The sequence below is a fragment of the Zootoca vivipara genome, chromosome 17, assembly GCF_963506605.1.
Source record: "Zootoca vivipara chromosome 17, rZooViv1.1, whole genome shotgun sequence".
NCBI classification, from domain to species: domain Eukaryota; kingdom Metazoa; phylum Chordata; class Lepidosauria; order Squamata; family Lacertidae; genus Zootoca; species Zootoca vivipara.
Window position 1 is genome coordinate 13,983,313 of NC_083292.1, and position 22,242 is coordinate 14,005,554.

The 22,242-nt window shown below is 47.2% G+C and overlaps 1 protein-coding gene across 1 annotated transcript in view; it reads left to right on the top strand.

Moving 5' to 3' along the window:
* Window positions 1-716: 716 nt before the first annotated feature.
* The window catches only part of SLC25A1 (solute carrier family 25 member 1), a 53,824-nt gene continuing 32,298 nt past the window's right edge, over window positions 717-22,242 (top strand). Inside the window, exon 1 of the mRNA XM_035098027.2 lies at window positions 717-1,049. Within this exon, the coding sequence (XP_034953918.1) occupies window positions 935-1,049 (115 nt within the window). The 5' untranslated portion in view covers window positions 717-934. The remainder of the gene's footprint in view (window positions 1,050-22,242) is intronic.

Sequence of the window (22,242 nt, forward strand, 5' to 3'; positions counted from 1 at the left end):
AACAAAACAAATGCAACTTTCTCCGTAGTTTCTGCTTACCCTGCAGAAATCGCAGCGCCACCTTAAATAGTAGGCAGGTTCTTAAAGCTCCAGCAGCAGCAGCAGCAGCAGCAGCAGACTTGGCAATAAGGCCCTTCCCTGTGTTCCTACCGTAAGTCAGACCTACCGCTCTGCCTAGCTCAGTGTTGTCTACACTGACTGGCAGCAGCAGCTCCCCAGGGTTTCAAACAATGGAGTCCCTGGAGATGCCGCGGATTGAAGCCGGGCCCTTCTGCATGCCAAGCAAATGCCCGGGCCACGGAGCTGCTCCAAAGCAGGAACTGTGCAACGCTGCCTTCGCTAAAATCTCTTTGCAAAAACAACACCACCCCAGCAAAGCGGACACCCCACCTACTCCCAAGAAGCGGATCGCTTGCACTCACTGGGTAGCTAGCTCAGTAGCACAGCGTGAGAATTTTAAGCCCACGGTCGTGGGTTCGAGTCCCACGTTGCGGGAGAAATTCCTGCATTGCAGGGGGTTGCGCTAGATGGTCCCCCGTGGTCCCTTCCAACTCTAAGATCGTCGCACAACACAGTTCGGGGAAAGCAAAAGCAAGCCAGCCCCTCCTCTGGCAGCTGTCTCCACCTCCTTTTCTTTTCCGCCCGTCTCTCCTTCAAGCCTTAAAACCAATGGCGAGCCCGTGACGCTAGCTGCGTGGCGAGCGGCTGCCCCACCTCCGCTCGCGGGAAAAGGGGGCGGCGGCGTCCGCGCTGGCTGGCTGGCTGGGCTCGGCTCCCCGCAGTATATAGAAGAAGCCCTGGCTGGGGATCTGGCTGCAGCGATCTGGCATTTCCTCCAGCTCCTGCTTCCTTTGCCGCGGGATCAACTCCACCACCACCACCCCGCCGCCAGTTCCGCGAGGGATCCGCTGCTTTTGCAAATCCTGCAACCGTCATGTCTCCATCCTCGACGCCCTTCGCCAGCCCTTTCGCCAGACCTCGCTGCCTGGCTGCAGCGGCTCCGGCGGGCAAAACTAAACTTACCCACCCGGGCAAAGCGATCTTAGCAGGTAAACAAACAGGAGTGGGTGAAAAAAACAAAAACAAAACCCCGACGGCGGCAGAAACCTTTTTCTGTATATTGTGACATTTTGTTGGACGGGGCGGAGGGGGGAGGTCTGCTCTAAAGTGGATCGGCTCTCAAGGCTTGCTGCATTTAATGTTTTTTAAACGTGCCGCAAAAAAATGCGTTGAACTTCTCTTCTCTCTCCCCCCCCTCCCACTGCGCCCCTCTCTCTGGGAAAAGTTTGCAACTCAAAACTTCCCCCTTCCAAAGCGGATCTGCTTGGCGCCGCAGTTTGGGGGATCCCTGCTTCTTGATGGGGGCAAGTTCTCTTTTGGAAGAGCAAGTCTGGGCTGGTGGAAGGAATCCTGCCAAGACCAGATGGTGCCACTTTGCGAGGTGGATGTGTGTGTTTGTGCGTCTATTATCTCTCCCCTCCCGCCGCCGCCTTTTTTTCTTTTTTTCTTTGCAACCGGTAGTACATGAAACAACAAGCCACTCGCGACCCCGCCCCTATTCGGCTGCTGTTCAGAGCTGATTGGCGGATCGGAATGGGTTGTGCCCCGCGTGCTTCTCTGTTGTTGGCTAGTTGGCTGGGTGCTCAAGTTCCTAGTCCCTGGGGTTGGGTTTGCCTCATGAGCTATGGGAGTAGCCGCCTTTCTGGGGAAACAGATAATGTGCCCTTCCGCAATGGTGTTGCGTTGTGGCTGCGTTCTGCAAAGCGTTCTAGACGAGATAACAGCACATCGATGGTGGATTTAATTCTAATTTATTAGTTGTTCCCTGTGGCTACCATATTGTCGATTTCTGGAGTAGATATAGCTACAGCAAAAGAGGGGACCCCCGCTCCCCTAGAACATTTGTGGTATTAAAAGCTATAGGATTTCATCAGGAAGTTCTAGGACAGGCATCCCCAAACTTCGCCCTACGGATGTTTTGGACTACAATTCCCATAATCCCCGAGCACTGGTCCTCTTAGCTAGGGATCATGGGAGTTGTAGGCCAAAACATCTGGAGGGCCGCAGTTTGGGGATGCCTGTTCTAGGATATGCGCTGGTTGGAAAGGAAGTATGTGTGACAGCCCCCAAACTTTTGCAGGTGCAAATAATATTGATGCATGCCCACCCAGTGAAAAGCACCTAATGTTTTCTGGACTTTTCATACAAAGCACGGTGCTTTTGTTTTGACACCTAAAAATCTGGCTGCTTCCAAAGACTTGTCTTTTCTGCCTCTGCTCCACAAAACTGCTTTTGGAGGGTCTTCTTCCTGATGGTTAAAATGACTATTGGTTGGTGCTGGTGCTTGAGGATAATGACAGGTGCTTAACAAAAAAAGTTTTTTTAAAAAATAATAATTCCTAAAGCCATGTTTCTTTCTTTTCTTTCTTTCATTTTAAATTTGATTTTTTTTATTGATACAGCTGGAAAAAGGGAAGGAAAGCAAATATACAAACAAAAATAACAATAAACACAAAATGTTCTTAACAAAATAATAAAGCGAAAATTGGTCTTAGAACTATAGACCTGACCTCCTGTCTATTCCTTATTTAATTTATGTATTACTTGTTGCCCATTTATGTATTACTTGTTGCCCATTTATGTATTACTTGTTGCCCATAATATTTGATGAATTTTTGTATTTTAATATTTTGCTGGAAGCCACCAGGAGTGGCTGGGAAAACCCAGCCAGATGGGTGGGGTATAAATAAAATTATTATTATTATTATTAATGTTTGTTTAGGCAAGCACCTCCAGACATGTGGACATGCATTTTAATCTGCTATTTGTAATTATTTTTTAATATTTTAAATAGTTGTGTATAACTTCTTTTACTGATGAAATAAAAACAGTTATAAAACATCAAATTATTATAATAAGAAATGCATGAGGGAATAGAAAACAGTTTTCCATAACAAAACACTTTTTTATTAGAGCAACAGCATAATAAAGGAAGAGAAAATTAGCAGCACGTATATTTATATGAATGTTTTGGACTGTTGGTAGATCTCTGTCCTCCATAAAACTGTTATATCCCCTATTAAAGCTATCTAAGGCTGTACTGTATACATATCATACTTTTAAAGCACACACACTCCAAGAATTCTGGGAGCTGTAGCTTACCCCCAAAGAGCTATAACTCCCAGCACCCTTAACAAACTACAGCTTCCTGGGTGCTGCTTTTTCTAGGTGCTTTAAATCAGGGGTCAGCAAACTTTTTCAGCAGGGGGCCGGTCCACTGTCCGTCAGACCTTGCGGGGGGGCGGACTATTTTTTGGGGGGGGAATGAATGAATTCCTATGCCCTGCAAATAATCCAGAGATGCATTTTAAATACAAGCACACATTCTACTCATGTAAAAACACCAGGCAGGCCCCACAAACAACCCAGAGATGCATTTTAAATAAAAGAACACATTCTACTCATGTAAAAACATGCTGATTCCCAGACCGTCCGTGGGCCGGATTAGAAGGCAATTGGGCCGCATCCGGCCCCCGGGCCTTAGTTTGGGGTTTGGGGACCCCTGCTTTAAATGTATGGTTGTGCACTCAGCCTAAGCCTATAGAATGACTCCACTTTCTTGAGCCTTTTGTCAATTTTTTTTAGGTGGGGGGGAGTGGGGAAGATTCCTTCTCTCCAGTTTCCTTCCAAATGCTAGAATGCATATTTTTCTCTTAATTTTAGAACAGTTTCCCCCAGTCATGGCTGCTGTGGGGTTTGTGTTTCGGCATTAATCTTGCACCAACTCTGTAGACACGGCTGTTTGAACAAGCTGGGCTCTCCCCTTCTTGCAAAGCAAATTGCGAAATATCTGCAAGCAAGCAAGGGCGCATGGCTAGCATTGTTCCAGGGCTTAATTGCATTAAACAGGCTGATCTGCCAGAGAAAGGTAATCAGTGCTTCTTGGCCAGCGGGGAGCCGCCAGTCCTCTTAGACTGGCAGGAATTAATTCAGGGGATGCCTTTAGCTTGTTAAAAAATGCTTCCTATCCAACTCTAGAGCAGCCAAGAACATAGGAGGCTGTCTTGCATCGAACCAGACCATGACTCTATATTGCTCAGTACTGCCTACACTGGTTGGCAGCAGCTTTCCTGGGAAACAGACAGGGAAACATTCCCAAACTTTGTTGGAGATGCCGGGAATTGAACCAGGCAGAACTGAAGCTGGAGACAGGGCAGATGCTCTTCCCCAATATCAGAGGAGCACAGGCTTTTACAAAGTCAAACCAGTGATCATCTTGAATAGTGTTGTCTGCACTGACTGGCAGCAGCTTTTGGGGGTTTCCACCAAGCGCCTTTCCTTGTCTCACCTGGAGAATTCAGCATTAGAAACTCGGGTATATAACCTGGGCGCCGAATGGCAGCTAGAATCTAGGTTGCAGCCGCCACAGCAGAATGTCTGTTGGCCGGGGGGGGGGGTGGAATTTGGCTACATGACCCTCGAGATCCCTTCCAGTTCTACCTGAAGGAACGTCTCCACCCCTATCGTCTAGCCCAGGCACTGAGGTCCAGCTCCGGGGGCCTTCTGGTAACAGGGAACCAGGCAGAGGGCCTTCTCGGTGGTGGCGCCTGCCCTGTGGAACGCCCTCCCACCAGATGTCTAGGAAATGAACAACTATCTGACTTTTAGAAGACATCTGAAGGCAGCCCTGTTTAGGGAAAATTTTTAAGTCTGATGTTTTGTTGTGTTTTTAATATCCTGTTGTAAGCTGCCCAGAGTGGCTGAGAGGCCCGACCAGATGGGCAGGGTATAAGTAACAACAACAACAACAATTCTACACTTACATTATCTCAACTACATTGCTTGACTGTAGCTTGACAACAATTCCCTAGTCCCAGTATGCAAGAAGGGGGAATGCGCACAGTAGAAATGGAAATGGTATTAACTATGGACTAGGGAAGAGGTTTTTGAACTGTGCTTGCCAACCTGGCCCCCAGAAATCTCCACTTCGTCGCAATTGGACCTACATTTAAAGTAGTGTCATACCCCGTTCAGCAAACAAACAGTGCATATTCAGATGTTTAAAACAGTGCATATTTGCAAAATATGTGCCAACTCACCAATGTAGCTCATAAGTGTCATGGAGCACAAAAATGCCAACAAAATTGCACATCAACCCCTTTGCCCTCCCCCCTCACTCCTGACCAGTCCCCCTCTCTTTGCCTCACCCTCATTGCCAGTCCCCTACAACTCACCCCGAGCCCCTCCCCTCTTCCTCAAGCCCCTCCTTCTCCGAGTCCCTCCCTTTTTAAAGGCGGCGGGAGGCCCTTTGCAAAGCCTCTCTCCCTTTTGTTTAAACCTCTCTGCAAGCACGTTTGCCAAAGGGCGCTCTAGAGGCACCTCCATTGAACAGCTTGCCTGGGCCAGCCAGCTGTTCCCCACAGTGCAGTTGGTGTGGCTGCAGAGCGTGACGACAGCCTACATCTTTTATGTATATAGGGAGACAAACTGTCATGAAACCCAAACACGTTTTGACCTTGGTCTTCCTCAGAGGTCTCCGTGCTGCCTACTTGACAACTGATTGCATTCTTTTGTTAAGGATATAAAGAGATGTTTGTGGCTTTTTTCTTGGCGTTTTTTAAACCCATTCATTTTGGGGGGGAGGGGGGGTATGAATTCACATTAGTTTGCCACTTTTCCCCCCACCCCAATATTTTTAGCACACCCTGCCACAGGGTCAAGACTTTCCTTGCCACCACCAACGTATTTGCTTGGCTCTTAAATTTCTCTGTCCCGGGGAGGTAGTGGTTAAACCAGTTCCCTTTTCGGAGAGGACTGGGTGGTTTTATTCTGTGAGCACACACAGGTTTGAAATGATCCATCACCCTCCCTCGCATTTGTGGGCACCTCTTCCTGACAGCTGGCTGACGACGCTACCAGCATGTACCCTTCATTTTTCAGTTTGAAAGGTTGCGCGCTCTGAATACGAAAAAAGGGTGTTCGTTTCCATGCCCAGAACACTCTAAAAGAGCGATTCTGACGAGAGAGAGCACGTTTACAAATCTTGTTTTGTGACCTTGCAAAATTTTGGAATAGTTTTGAGCAATGAAGGGAGGAGAGAGAGAGAGTGGGGGCTTCATAGAGGTCAGAAAGGGAGACCCTTCTAAGGTGTGGGCTTTGTGTGGGTAGGCAGAGGATCTGGCAAAATGGGTGTAATAAAGGCTTGATTGTGGCAGTGAAAATAATAAAGGCTGTCTTGAAAAGCTGGGGGTTTTTTGTGTGTGTTTTACATAGACTAGTCTGGTGGAATTCAGATTTTTCAGCTGCCAAGGAATGCTATAAATGCGGAGCCATCTGTCAAGGGTGGTTTGCATATTGCGGAGGATTCTGGGATGTGGGCAGAATGTGTATCCCCAAAACACATGGGAGTCTCTTGGGCATTCCCTTCGCTTGCGCAAACAGCGCATCCTTGAGTGCCCCCAGCATGCAGCCATATCTGTTCTTTATAGAGGACCATGGGTTGTGGTGAACCGACAGCCCCCTTTGGGACAATCCATCTGCCGATAACAGTAATCCTATGAAAAGGCCTGGTGGATCAACCATTACCTACAGTGCTATGGGCAGCAGGGGGGAATTTGCAATTTAATGAGGCTAAAACTCAAACCTGCAAGTCAGCTGAACACTTTCCTGAATTTTTGCAGTGCAAATCTCCAACCAAATAGCATGTACATACAGTGGTACCTCTACTTACGAATTTAATGCGTTCCGAACGCACATTTGTAAGTCGAAAAAAATTGTAAGTCGAATCCCATAGGAATGCATTGGAAGAAAAAATTCGTAAGTCGAAGCAACCCTATCTAAAAATTCGTAAGTAGAAAAAGATGGCGGACGGAGCTCCATTTGTAAGTAGAAAAATTCGTAAGTAGAGTTATTTGTAAGTAGAGGTACCACTGTATTAGGGGAAAGTGTACATGAAAACGCATGTATTGGGGAAACTTAACATATACAATTGCTTTATACTGGGGAAAACGGCTTGCAAAAAATCTGTATGTTGGGGCGAACAGCTTACGAAAAGCGTGTTTTGTTAGGAGAAATTTGCACTAAGATTTGCTGGTGAATTTTCACGAGATTTTATTTTATTTTTTAAGTTGGTAATTGCTGCAAAAATTAGGAGAACTGAATCTGAGTGAAAAATGGAGAGGGAACTGAAATTGACCGATGTAGCCACCCCTAATGCCAAGCCTGATTTGCTTGTAAAACTGTAAAACGTTATCATTTTAAGTGAGCCAATGCTTTGCTTCCCGAAGTGAATCTGAAGGTATCAGATCATCCGGGTTCCTTCTTTCCCTTCCTCCTCACCACCAAAGGAAAGCAGAAGAATATGTTTGCCCCCAGCTTGGCTGCAGGAGTTGCTGGAAGGAGGCGTACAAGGAGCCACCCGACTGTCTCAGGGGCTCCACTCCAGATTTGCGCAGAGTTTATTTGCTCCTTAGCCATTTCTTTTCCTGAAGATACCCCACAAGACAGTGGAAGTTTAGGATCAGAGCTTTCCTTCCCCTAGATGGGCTACCTTCCGAGGCTGATGTGCCCCATGTGCTATGTGTGTATTATATGATATTTTGGAGTGAGATTGTCTTATTTGGTGTTTCCTTTTGTTGTTGTCGTTTAGTTGTGTCCGACTCTTCGTGACCCCATAGACCAGAGCACGCCAGGCACTCCTGTCTTCCACTGCCTCCCGCAGTTTGGTCAAACTCATGTTCGTAGCTTCGAGAACACTGTCCAACCATCTCGTCCTCTGTCGTCCCCTTCTCCTAGTGCCCTCCATCTTTCCCAACATCAGGGTCTTTTCCAGGGAGTCTTCTCTTCTCATGAGGTGGCCAAAGTCTTGGAGCCTCAGCTTCACAATCTGTCCTTCCAGTGACCACTCAGGGCTGATTTCCTTCAGAATGGATAGGTTTGATCTTCTTGCAGTCCATGGGACTCTCAAGAGTCTCCCCCAGCACCATAATTCAAAAGCATCAATGCTTCAGCTATTAGCCTTCTTTATGGTCCAGCTCTCACTTCCATACACTTTCCTTTTATTTAGATGTAATGTTTTCTGGCACAGGGCGGGTTGCAAGTAAATCATGCTAGTTGCTGGGGAACACCGGCGGGAAACGGTGGTTGCTCTCATACTCTGTTTGTGGGACCCCCATCTTCATTTGGTTGAGATCTTGGACGGATCCAGTTCTGTTCTTCTGAGGATTCAAGGCCGGTGGGGGCTTCAGCCATCAAGTCGAAATCCATAAAAGCAGCCTTGAGCTTTTTTGCATCCTTTGTCTGAAATGCTAGAAAAACCCCTTTGTCATACTTGCTAATGCATTCCCCCCCCTTCTTAATAGCAAAGAGATGGTGCAAGCGAGAGACACGTAAAGTACAGGCCAGTGAGGGACAGGGCAGGTTGCTTCACCCTCCCGCTGTTATCTTCTGCATTTGTTGACCCACCGTGTTTACCAGTCCAGTTTTTTGAGCAAACTGTGTGCTCAGAAGAAGGCTGCCGTTTCGTATTTTCCAGCATGTTCCACTCTTCCCTGCCTGCATTGTGTTCTGCGAGTAAAAGGCTCTATTATCATTGGACTGTAACATCTTAAGTGACAGGCCCCAGGACTTGCTGGAAAGGAGAAATGTTGGCAGGGGCTTGGAATAGGTTGCCTCGATGGGCCGCTGCAAACGAAGAATTCTCCCATCTGATTTATAGCAAAGGCTTCTGATTAGATTGGGGTGTTATCCCCCTCCTTCTGCCCCACTCTCCCAGGTGTTTGATGGATATCAACCTTGCACGCTTACATTTTTTATTACAAAGCCTTGATTGATAGCAGGGCTGGGGGGGTGTTTTTAGCTTGGGGGCCTCGTTCGCTTTTAGGCAAGCTTTCGGGGGCCACATGCTGGAGGTAGACGGAGGAAAAAGTGGGAGAAGCATTGGATGCTAATAGAATTGTAGAGTTGGAAAGGATCCCAAGGGTCATCTAGTCCAACCCCCTGCATCCATGATCCATAGAGCTGGTGTGTGTGTGTGTGTGTGTGTTTTCTCTGAAGTGTGGGAAAGGCGCTCATTCTTATTATTGTTAGCAAATTTGTTTAAATTACCAGATGCAGTCTGGGAAGAAAAGTCCTGATAGCATTCTACTGAACAAACCGAACAAAAACAGCATATAATTTGAGGGGAAAGGAAGTGAGAGGTTTCGCCTTTTGTAAATGTAATCTTTATTGAGTTTTAATACCAACATTTATCTAAAGATATCTGTCGTCCAAATTTCAAGTACAGATTTTTTCCAATTCACTTACGTTAAACCCCCCCCCCTCACCAAGAAAGCCAACAAATGCAAGCACACCCCAAAATATACTACGCAGTGTAATTTCAACAAGGTTTTGTCTTTCTTAGACCAGGCCTTGTGCATAGCAGGGAGCGATTCAACCAAACATACAGAGGGAAAACTACCTCAGAACTGTGCAGCCAATCAGAGCGCCGTACTGGTTCATTGAGGATCAAGCCACTCTGCCTGGTTGTTAACCAACACCTCCACTGCCCCTCCCCTTGCTAGTTGACTTTTACATTAATATGATTAACCCTTAAATTACACACTGAATGATCCCTGCTGTTGCTCTTCCAGCAGCTACATGACTTAACTTGAGGACCAAGTCCTGGAATTGAAAATGGATTCAGGGGCAAATTGCAGGCTTAATTTAAGCCCAGCTTGGCCGACAGCCCACAAACAACAACAGGCCTGCCAGCTTTGAAGTGCATGCCTGTACGTGACTTGTCAACGCTCTCTCTTTCACCTCCCCCATTCTTTTAAAGTTACCTGGTTAGTTTTTCTTGCTGGCCATTCTCCAGCCAAACTGCTTGGAGCCAGCTTGCAAAATGGAACTTATAAAAAGAAATTGCAATAAAACGGCACTGCAGTAAAACTGCAATAACGGAGATAAAAATCGCAGAAGAGGAGGATCAAATAGCCAGCATGAAACTGCTTGTAGAAAACCAAACACAAAAGTTAAAAAAGCTTGTCCCCCCCCCCCTGGTTCTGGAACAAAACGGAGGTCGTCGTGATGACCACCAATATCCTTAAAAGAGGACTCGACAAATTCTTGGGAGGGGAAGGCGATCAATGGCTTCTAGCAAAGATGGCTGCGTACTATACCCTCTGCATGCCTCTGAATACCAGTTTCTGGCAAACACAAGTTGGGCGAGTTTCTGTGGCATTCAGGTCCTGGTTGTGGACTTCCTATTGGCCGCTGTGAGAACAGGATGATGCACCGCATGGTCTTGGCTGGATCCAGTAGGGCCACAACAGAGGAGGCCCCGTTGTCCTTATCTCTTTGCTCCCTGCCAGCAGCTGCTGGTGCCTTGATTTCATAGGATCAGGGCCAGTCCCTGTTTTTTTGGTGTGTGTGTGTGTGTGTGTGTGTGGTGGATTCTTCAATGCAGGCAGGTGAGATTAGGAAGGTTAGAATGGTTGCCGTACCCTCTCTTTACAGGAACAGTCGTACCTTGGTTCTCGAACGGCTTAGTTGCCGAACAAATCTTCTCCTGAACGCCGCAAACCCGGAAGTAAGTGTTCCGGTTTGTGAGCGTTTTTCGGAAGCCGAACTTCCAATGTGGCTTCTGATTGGATGCAGGAAGCTCCTGCAGCCAATCAGAAGCTGTACCTTGGTTTTCAAACGGACTAAGTTCGAGAACCAAGGTACAACTGTATTGTTGTTCAATGTCTTTTATACACAACTTGGACAAAGCAATTGAGGGAGATGTTCACCAAGTTTGTAGAAGGCACCAAACTGGGAAGGGCAGCTGATGCAGCAGAAGACGGCATCGGGATTCAAAGATGGACCTGAACAGATTGGAGAACTGGACCCGAACTATCAAAATTTCAGTAGGGACAACTTTAGCCTCTACACTTAGGCAGGAAGAACCAGCTACACAATTATAAGATGGGGGACACATTGCTAGCCAGTGAAAAGGATCTCAGGGTCTTAGTAGAGTTCAAGCATAACACGAGCCAACAGTGTGATGCAGCAGCAAAAAATGCTAATGCTATTCTAGGCTGCACCAATAGAAGTATAGTGGTCCCAATCGAGGGAAGTAATAGTACCCCTCTATTCTGCCTTGGTTAGACCACACCGGGACCACTGTGTCCTGCTCTGGGTGGCAGCATTTAAGAAGGATATTGACAAGCTGGCACATGTGCAGAGATGGGCGACCAGGAATATCAAGGGTCTGGAAACCAAGCCTTATGAGGAATGGTTGAGGGAGCTGGGTGTGTTTCGCCTGGAAAAGAGGAGACTGAGAGGAGATATGGTAGCCACCGTCCGATATCTCAAGGGCTGTCTCGTGGAGGATGGAGCAAGCTTGTTTTCTCCTGCTCTGGAGGGTAGGATCGAGAGCGATGGATTTGAGTTACAAGGAAGGAGATTCCCATGAAATATCAGGAAGAACTTTCCAACAGTAAGAGCTGATAGACAGTGGTATGGACCTCCTTCAGAAGGTGGTGGTCTCTTCTTCATGGAAGGTTTTCAAGCAGAAGTTGGGAGTCGTGGATGGTTTAGTTGAGGTTCCTGCATTGCAAGGGGGGTTGGACTTGGGTCACCCTTAGGGTCCCTTCAACTCTATGGTTCTATGACCCAATGGCCTGACTCGGAATAAGGCAGCTTCCTACGGTCTCCTTCAAATCTGCCTCCAGTTGTGCTTCTTTTTGCTCCCAGACATTGATTTTTGCCTCTGTTTTGCTGGCTTTCCCTCAATCTGCTGAGTTGGCAGTTCGAGAAGCTTCTGCTTGGGGAAGGAAAGCCATCATCTGCAGAACAAACAAAATGACAGGGTGAGCAGAGAACCGCCTCTGATCAGAGCAGCTAAAAAACAAGAACAGTTGAACCGCCTGGCATAATGCCCAGTCCTTAAGAGCAGACCTCCCCTCTCCTGGTATCTGTTTGAGCCATTTAAGAGCACAAAGACCCCGATTGGCCCAAGTAGTTCAGCATCCTGTTCTCACAGTGGCCAACCAGAAGCCCAGGGGAAGACTGCAAGCAGGATTTGAGCACAAGAGCCCTATCCTGCTCTGGTAGCTTCCATCAACTGGGGAGGCAGAGAAATCATGATTCGTCGCAAAGCGTGACAAAATTTACATCCTGCAAATACTTTGTGAAACATCACATATCAACCGTTATGCACTAGGATTAAACAGTCCACGAGTTACGGTGACATTTGCAAAGTCCTGGCAATAGAAATGTGGCTTTATTTTGAGTTTGCCTTGTGCCGTTTTTAATATATTGGGTGTTGCTTTCAAAGAGGAATAGCGTCTCCTGACCAGAAGCACGCTTTGTGCTGTAACATTTTGTTGCAGTTGTCACCTGGTCATACATCAAATGTGCAGTTTCTGAGGGTTTGGCCGCTGGCCCAGTCATTGTTGGGGCGTGTGGCTAGCATCTCCTTTCTAGCCCACGTACTTTACTGTGTGTGTTGTCTGAGCGACAGTTCAGAGTGCTGCATGCCATGCTTGAGCGAATTAAGAGACAGGTTCCCTTTGAAGCTGCTTCTGTGTCGTTTTTAAGAAAGCAAATTACTTAGGATTTGAAGTGTGCTCTCCCAGGTCCTCACCTGGCACTCTAACCGCTGCACCACACTGCCTCTTTGAACAGAATGGGCACCCCATCTGGCTCAAATAGCCCCTGATATGTGATGCTTAGTGGAACTGCAGAAACGTTTCATGTCCTATGTGATCCTCTCCCTCCCTTGAGGACTTTGAACCCACCGATTGGGTTCTCGCAACGGGGCAAAAGTCCTCGACTTGAATCCCCACTTCTGCAATCTCCGGGGCAGGAGGTGAGTGGCGTTTAGGACTGTGCGTGCTTAATCTTTAGCTCGGAGCCAAAGGAGAAACTGTGCTGAAGGTCATGGCCGGTTATATCTCATTGGCGGAGAAAAATGTCGCCTGAGATCACCGACACCAGAATTGCCCTTTCCCCTACCTAGCTGATCAGGGTGGTTGTGTTTGGTTGTTTTTGCTTGTTTCAAAGCTGGCAGAAAGATTTCGTGCAGTTGGCTGGGTGCAATCCAGTGGGCCGTTACCACCGCCTGTTCCCATCCTATCATGTTGTCTTAAGAATATAAGAGCCTGCTGGATCAGGCCAATGGCCCGTCTAGTCCAGCATCCTGTTCTCACAGTGGCCAACCAGATGCCTAGGGAAAGCTCAAAATCAGGACCCGGGTACAAGAGCCCTCTTCCTTCCCGAGCAGCGTTCGAAATCCGCCAGACGCATTTCGCACCTGGCTGTCGGCCACTTGGAACCAAGTGAGGACGCCCAGACTCCAGGATGGCGTCTGACATTTCCACCGTCTTGGAGGTGCATGTTTGGGGATCCTTGGTTTCTTGCCGGCTTTCACACACTAACAGAATTCTGTCTGTGATATTTTATCTGCACAATTGGAATGAATGTGAGGAGCCAAGTTACAGGGAACCAGGCAGAGGGCCTTCTCGGTAGTGGCACCCGCCCTGTGGAACGCCCTCCCGCCAGATGTCAAAGAGAGAAACAACTACCAGACTTTTAGGAGAACATCTGAAGGCAGCCCTGTTTAGGGAAGCTTTTAATGTTTAATAGATTATTGCATTTTAATGTTCTGTTCTGTTGGAAGCCGCCCAGAGTGGCTGGGGAAACGCAACGAGATGGGCGGGGTATAAATAAATTATTATTATTATTATTATTATTATTATTATTATTATTATTATTATTATTATTTTATTTATTACCAAAATGCCGTGTTGAAAAATACGACTTTCTAGCCGTCTGGCAACCAGGCATTCCGTTTTGGCGACTATAACCCTGGGTTTAAGGAGCTACAGTGGTACCTCGACTTACGAAGGTGATCTGTTCCGCGACGCTCTTCGTAAGTCGAAACCTTCGGATGTCGAAGTGTCCATTTTGCGCATGCACGGAGCGCAACTTTACGCTTCTGCACAGGTGCAGACCGCGCACGCAGCGAAAATACTTTGGAAGTCGAGGCATTTGGATGTCGACGTACCACTGTATTGGGCACCGAGCTTATATATCTGAGTTTGTCTGAGCTTATATATCTGAGCATTGCTGCCTCCAAGTGTGATGATGAGCCATTTGGAAAAGCAAAGAGATGGGGCTATTTGCCCCAGCTTGGAGCCAGTTAGAAGACAAAGGCAGAGTCTGAAGTATTATTATTTATTATTTGTTGAATTTATATACTGCCCTAAACCCGGAGGCCTCAGGGCGGCTCACAGTAATGATCAACATTAAAACTACAATATATATATATATATATATATATATATATATATATATATATATATATAATCAAAATAAAAACAACAACCCAATAACACCCCCCCAAAAAGAGCCACATTTTAAAAGGGCATAGGATGTCAATCAAATCAACCAAAGGCCTGGTTTAAAAGGAACTTTTTTGCCTGGCGCCTAAAGGTGTATAATGAAGGCACCAGGCGAACTTTCTTGGGGAGAGCATTCCACAGACGGGGAGCCAATGCAGAGAAGGCCCCGTTCTTGTGTTGCCACCCTCCGGACCTCTCGAGGAGGAGGGACACGAAGAAGGGCCTCAGAAGATGATTCAGGATCCGGGTAGGTTCATATGGAAAGAGGCGGTCCTTGAGGTATTGTGGTAGAGTTGTAAAGTTGGCAATTTGTGACCTAGAGGTGTCAGGCTGTTAAAAGCGGCAAGCTGAAGAGAGAGTCAGAGCAAGATGGCTGGTGTTTGCATGAATCCAGGGGTGCGGCTGTGGGAGAAGCAAGAGCCTCTTGGGGTTTTGATGCTGTGAACTCCTCCATTGTCGTTCAGAGATTGGGGTGGCGTACAACGGTATAACCAAACTCTCAACAGTAAATGGTTTTGGCAATGTCCCCCTGCTCCCCCCAAAAAGAACCTGGCTTTGGCCTGCTGTTCTCAGGATCAAAGTAAGATATCATTTTACTTTAAAAAAGTGTTGCCTTTTCGAAACACTTTTTCTCAAATGCAAATCCCTGTTAATGCATGAAATGGTTAAGGGCTTAAATGGTTCAGCTTTAATCAGAGTCGGGTTTTAATTGCAACGAAATCCCAGGGAAAAGCGCAGGGTGGAACCTTTGTATTACCACTGGGGTTTTTTTGTTTGTTGTTCCAGGCATAAAAATGGCCCCAGTTGCAGCCTCCCACAGTTAGTCCTTTTAATTTTCCTCTTGGAGGCTTGAAAAGGACCTCATGCCTGTCGCTGATGAGCTGGCAGCTGTGCAGTTTCAGACTCTAAAAAGAAGGCAAAAACGAGAATGGGGAGCAAAATCCCAGCCATAGTCTTCCTATCCTGGTGCCCTCCAGATGTTCTGGACAACAACAATAGCCACCACCAGCGGATCTGTGCCCATTGAATTTTGAGGGTCAAAAATAAAACATTAAATACATTTAGCAAATACCCACCCCGACTCCCAAACGCTGTACTGTTTGTAAGCCTCATCTGAAGGCTACCGGAGACATCCTTTAGCCAACCTCTTGCAAGAATCTGTTTAGGTAGGTTTTAAATGTTAGATGCTTTATCGTGTTTTTAATATTCTGTTCAGAGCCACCCAGGGTGGCTGGGGAAACCCAGCCAGATGGGTGGGGTATAAATAAAAAAGTATTATTCTTATTTATTATTATTAATTATATATTCCTGGTTGTCACCACCATTGGAACCCTGCACTTTGTTGGTGTCAACTTTGACCTCCGTGCACCAATGGGAGTTGGAGCAGGGGACCCAGAGAAAATCTTATAGCTCCTTCCCTTCCATTTTTGCTTTGCAGGAAGTCCCTTCAAGTTCAGTTTCCCCTAGTAAGACCAAAAGCCTTAATAAGTAGGAATGGATGAATTTTAGCCAGCATTTTAGTTTGGATTTCTCAGAATGTTTGCATGCCATTTTTACAGTAATAAACGCATTTTTGCAAGTAAGGTAAAGGGTCCAGTCGTGACCGACTCTGGGGTTGCAGCGCTCATCTAGCGTTATTGGCCGAGGGAGCCGGCGTACAGCTTCCAGGTCATGTGGCCAGCATGACAAAGCCGCTTCTGGCGAACCAGAGCAGCACACGGAAATGCCGTTTACCTTCCCGCTGTAGCGGTTCCTATTTATCTACTTGCACTTTGACATGCTTTCAAACGGCTAGGTTGGCAGGAGCAGGGACCGAGCAACGGGAGCTCACCCCGTCACAGGGATTCGAACCGCCAACCTTCTGATCGGCAAGCCCTAGGCTCTGTGGTTTAACCCACAGCACCACCCGCATCATTTTTGCAAGTAGTTTCTCCCAAATACAATGCATTTGTATACAGTGGTGCCTCGCTTAACAAATGCCCTGCTTAACGAAATTTCCGCTTAACGAAAGGCTTTTTCGAGCGGAGCTTGCCTCGCTAGACGAATGCGTTTTATGAAAAAATCATCTAGCGAATCGCGGTTTCCCATAGGAATGCATTGAAATTCAATTAATGCGTTCCTATGGGCAAAAAAAAATTCAATGCATTCCTATGGGATTCGCTAGACGAATTTTTTCGCTATAAGAAAAGACCCGTGGAACGAATTAATTTCGTCTAGCGAGGCACCACTGTACGTACTTTTCACGTGCATATTCATTTTTTGCACACTTATCTAGCGTCTATGTATTTCTGTGTACACATTACTTGGTTGGAGGAGTGTGGATTTTGAAGGACGACTGCATTTTCGGTGTGCATATTGTTGGAGGAAGACGAATTGGATAGATTCAGGTTTTGTAATCTTCTGATCTATTTCTAGACCTGGTGAAGAAGTTAGCAGAGCTTTTGTCTTCTCCAATAGCCAATAATAATAATAATAATAATCCTATATAATAAAGTCCCTGTGTCTCTGCATCCAGATTCCGTGTGTCCCGTTTTCCGCGCTACTGAGCATGTGCCCCACGGGCACAGGGATTGGACGCAGAGACTGGACGCACACAGAGCCGGGGGGGGCGGAATGCGGTTCTCTCTCCCTCAACGGCTTCCCCTCCAAACTGCCGTTCCGCGCCTCGCCTCCCGATTAATGGCGCGAGGGGAAGAGGGGAAGGGACCGTGAGGGATTGAGACACGAGCGCGCGTTGCCCGCCGCTGGCGGGGCGTTCGTGTCCCCGCCGCCGCCGTTCCCCACCCCCACCCCATTGTCGCATCCCAACCCCTCCCCCCACCTGGCATGTGGCGGGCTCAGCTCTGGGTGGGTTGGGAAAGGCGAGGAGAAGGAGGCTGCTTTCCCCCCTTTTTTTCTCTCCTACGCCCCCCACCCCCCGACGACCAGCAGCAAGCGGGCGTCACGCACACACACACTCTCTCTCCCCCCACCCCTCTGCCTACTGTTTCCCTCGCGGTGCAGGGTCAGAGGCAGACAGAAGCGGGGACAGCACATGGGGGGGAGGAGGAGCAGCCCGGGGGGAGGAGATGTTTGACAGGGAGCAGGGAAGGAGGGGCGGGTGGCAGCTGCCCGCCGCCCGCCCCTCTTTCCCTGCTCCGTGAAGCATCTCCTCTGCTACCCCGTGCCTCCGCTGCGTTCAGCAAGAAGCCCGTGGCAGCGGAGGGATGCTGCTCATTCTTCCCCGCTAACCCTTCGCAAAAGCAGGCTCGAGCCCAGGGGGAGGGCAGGAAGGAAAGAGGGCCCTGGCCGCCCCTACCTTCCCCCCTCCCCTGCCTAGGCATGGACCGCAGCGGAGGAGGAGGAGGCGGAGCAGCGACAGAGGAGCAGCGCCGGTGGCAGCCCAGGAGAGTCCCGGCACGTGTGGGTAGAGAAAAGAAGGGAGGGGGAGAGGGGGGAATGGGCGGGGGGAATTGCATGTTCTAGCACCCGTTAATTTAACGGGCTTCAAGATACTAGTAATAATAATAATACAGTGGTACCTCGACTTCCGAAGGTTTCGACTTACGAAGTCGGCAAACCCGGAAGTATTTTTGCCGTGCGCGCGTTCTGCGCAAAATGCACGCTTCGACATCCGAAGGTTTTGACTTACGAAGAGCGCCGTGGAACAGATCACCTTCGTAAGTCGAGGTAATAATAATAATAATAATAATAATAATAATAATAATAATAATAATAATAAGGCAAACACCCCCTGCCCCAACTTGATCTTGATCTTGCACAAAAGAAAGCTGGACTTTGTGACTGTATAAACTATGCAAATTGGCTGTGCTGCTTCTAATTCTGTGGGTGACAAGGAACACAGAGGAATTTTGTAAGCCACGCTTTAAATTGTGTGTAGTGCCACGCAAGTATTCAGGCTGAAATGGCGCTGGTGGGGAATCCTGTTCAGCACCACAAAATAGGAATGCATTGGTCCTTTTTCAAAAATCTTTTAACGATTCTGCTTTGCTAGTTCACAACCATAGAGTGCATGAGAAACCTGCCTGGAGTTTTCATTGATTCTGTTAGCCCAGCTTTCGGGCGACATACATATACTCTACAATTAATTGTAGTCTAGTTCCCTTCCGTTCATATTTTGCTCGCACTCAGCTGCACCATGGGTTTCGTAGTATTGAAGGCATGCAAGCGCTTCTACAAATCCCTATATGTGTTTGGGTTTTTTTTTATAAAAAAAAAATGCATCCTGCTTTCCCCCCCAAAAAGCAGCATATAACAAAATAAATTAAGAAGAGCTGCTGGATCAGACCAAAAGCCTATATAGTCCAGCATCCTGTTCTCAACAGTAGCCAACCAGAGGCCCTTGGGAAGCCGGAAAACAGGACCTGAGCAATTGTGGGATAATCTAGAACAGGCACCCCCAAACTTCGGCCCTCCAGATGTTTTGGGCGACAATTCCCATCTTCCCCGACCACTGGTCCTGTTAGCTAGGGATCATGGGAGTTGTAGGCTAAAACATCTGGAGGGGATGCCTGATCTAGAAGATGAGTTGAATGCACGGTGGGAAGCTTTGTGGGTCTTGGTAAATCTATCTACTGTTTTTTGGAACACAATTTGTGGCGCCTTTCGTGCTTCAGCGGTTCCTAGCCAGAGTTGGTGCTTTGCATGGCTTTATTATTTGCAGTTTTATAAGCTAAGTGCAGGGCTTTTGTGTTGTGTGTGTGCGCTTGTGGGGAGTGTGGCTGGAGGTTACAACCGAGCTTTTATGCAATTGCCAATCAGTAGATCTCTCTCTCTCTCCTCTTTTTCACCTACTTGTCTCTGCAAGAGCCACTAATGGGGAAAGCTAAGAGCACCCTTGGGGTAAACTTTAACCGGCTGGCTTTTTAATGCAGGCTGATGGTGGCATTTCTTCGGGGCCGCCTGGAGTCGGTTCCTATAGGAGTGGGCAACTTTATTGGCTCCACTGGCTGGATCCGTCTCAGGATTGGCCTCCTGGGCCAAATTTGATAGGTGGGTGTGTTTTCACTGACCGGGACTTCAAATTAACTTGCAGTAGCGCACTGCTCAGAGGAAGGGTCCGTTCCCGTCCCCCGCCTTCATTTCAGCACAGGGCATAAGAAAGCTGCCTCGTACAGCTGCGCCGAACCATTGGCCCATCTCACTCAGTATTGTCTGCACTGACCGGCAGCAGCTCTTCAAGGGTCTCTCTCCCAGCCCTACCTGCCAGAGGCCAGGGATTGAACTGTGCATGGAAATTGCCCTAATCTCAGGAAGCAGTTTGCATCGAAATCCCTTTGGTAAAATTGAGTTTCCCACCGAGTGGCAGATTTTGTGCAAACCCCTTCCTCAATCGTGGAACAGGAGCTGGCAGCCAAACTGAGCAGGATTTAACCCCTTGCTCATCAGCAGGCAAGCAGGGATTAAAAACCGGCTGCATTGTAGGTTCCGCATCCCTGTGTGTACAATCTTTCTTTCTTTCTTTCTTTCTTTCTTTCTTTCTTTCTTTCTTTCTTTCTTTCTTTCTTTCTTTCTTTCTTTCTTTCTTTCGTGTGTTATTCCCACAAGAGAGACTTTTTTAAAAAAAGCCTTAAACAGTACGGTAATTCTCATTTAAACTTTCCCATTAAGATTGAAGCCAAGTTAGAGGGAACCTGGCAGAGGGCCTTCTCGGTAGTGGCACCCACCCTGTGGGATGCCCTCTCACCAGAGGTCAAAGAGAACAACAACTACCAGACCTTTAGAAGGCATCTCAAGGCAGCCCTGTTTAGGGAAGCTTTTAATGTTTGATGGATTTCTGTATTTTAATATTTTGTTGGAAGCCGCCCAGAGTGGCTGGGGGAACCCGGCCAAATGGGCGGGGTATAAATAATAAATTATTATTATTATTATTATATTATTATTATTTTGGAGAGAAACTCTCGCCATTGTTTTATTTTTAACTTGAGTTTTTGAAACCACGGGCTCATTCCAGACCTAACCTCTGGATCCACCAACCCTACCCACCTACCCACCCCGGTTTTAGTCAAATCATGACCCCCCCCCCCATAATAGTCATTTCAGGTGGAACCATCATGAAAGCCCAGGGGTCAGTCCCTCTTTGCCTCTCTCCTCTGCCATTCACATTTCAGAACATGTCCTGCTGTTTCAAAGGAGGTCCTCCAGACCTCTGGCCTGGCCCCTGCTCCGTTGGTCCCTTGAGATGTGTGATGGTGTAGAAATGCTCCTACACTATAAAGTTTTTAAAAAATAAAAATAACAGTAATGGCTCCAATCACTTTTGTCTCCCGCCCCGCCCATCACTTGCATTTGGCCCCCAGATGCTTGTTGAGAAGCGATGTGGCCCCTGAGCTGCAAAAAAATATTCCCCTACCACTGCATTGGTGGACCAACCCCCCCCCCACATGGGTCTTTGTGGGTAGTTAGCAGGAAATGTTGGAGGCAAGGAAGTGGTTTTCTCCATGAAAATTCTTGTAGTCAATTTTTTTTAATTCAGTTTTACATTACACATTTAAATTCAAACATTAGACATAACCATCAGCATTTAGGATCCCCTGACCCCTTAAACTCCCCTCCATCCTTCCATGCTTTCCATTTTTCAATCTTTTCCAACTGTACCACATATTTTCTCTATTTTTCTTAAATACCGGTCATCCATTTTTACTTTGGTTTTCAATGCATTACAAGCATTACTCAAATCCTGCAAAGTTTGTAGTTGATTACAGTGTTCTCTTAAGTAAATTGCAATTTATCCCCATTCCTTATTATAGTTCCTCTCTTCCTGATTTCTGATTTTCCCGGTCGTTTTCGCCATTTCATGGACCTTCTCCATGAAAATTCTGGTGTCCGCTGAGACGTTTTCCTTGCGAGTTGCTCTTGGCCACCACTTTTTTAAAAATAAAATAAAATAAACCCATGCTGCTAGCTCTCATGACTGCAGAGGCAGGCTTTGAAAACTGGGGCTGAAGTCTCTGCATGGGAATTGCTTCCCCGGCGCTGGTTGTGTCCCAAGTTCACACGGCAGTTTGCCAGCTGGAAAACGATTGCCAAATCGTGGCACTTCAGAAGAACTTTTCCTCCAAGCGAGAGGGGCAAGGTGCCGCAGTTGTGCTAAGAGTCTTCCGACCGGCGGGCACTGTGCCCAGCTGAATCATGTCAAGCCCTGTATAATCCCTTGCTTGGAGGAAGGAACGGCTTTTCACCTACCCAAAGCTCCCTGCTTGCACAGCCGAGATTTGAACAAGCCAGTTTTTAGCTGGGAGGACCCGAGAGCCTGACTCTCCCCTCGCCTTGATTTTCCTTTGTTGGGGGGGAAGCTTGCTTATTTTGAAGTCCACAAGATTTCTGCTCCTTGCCATTATTTAATTTGTCAGATTTACATCCACCACCACTCCTGGTGGTTTTTAATTGTTTATTTGATTAAGGCAGGGGTTCCCAAACTAAGGCCCGGGGGCCGAATGCGGCTCAGTCGCCTTCTAAATCCGGCCAACAGACGGTCCGCAAATCAGCTTGTTTTTACATGAGTAGAATGTGTCCTTTTATTTAAAATGCATCTCTGGGTTATTTGTGGGGCATAGGAATTCGTTCATATTTCCCCCCAAAAAATATAGTCCGGCCCCCCACAAGGTCTGAGGGACAGTGGACCGGCCCCCTGCTGAAAAAGTTTGCTGACCCCCGGATTAAAGTTTATAGAGAAAAACACAAAACTTAATATCTTTCCCTTTTTCTTACCCAAACGAAGACTTTGGTGAAACTCGGGAAATTAGAATATCGTCGAAAAGTGCATTTATTTCAGTAACGCAACTTAAAAGGTGAAACCAATATATGAGATAGGGGCATGACATGCAAAGCAAGGTATGTCAAGCCTTTATTTGTTGTCGTTGTAATTATTTGTCGT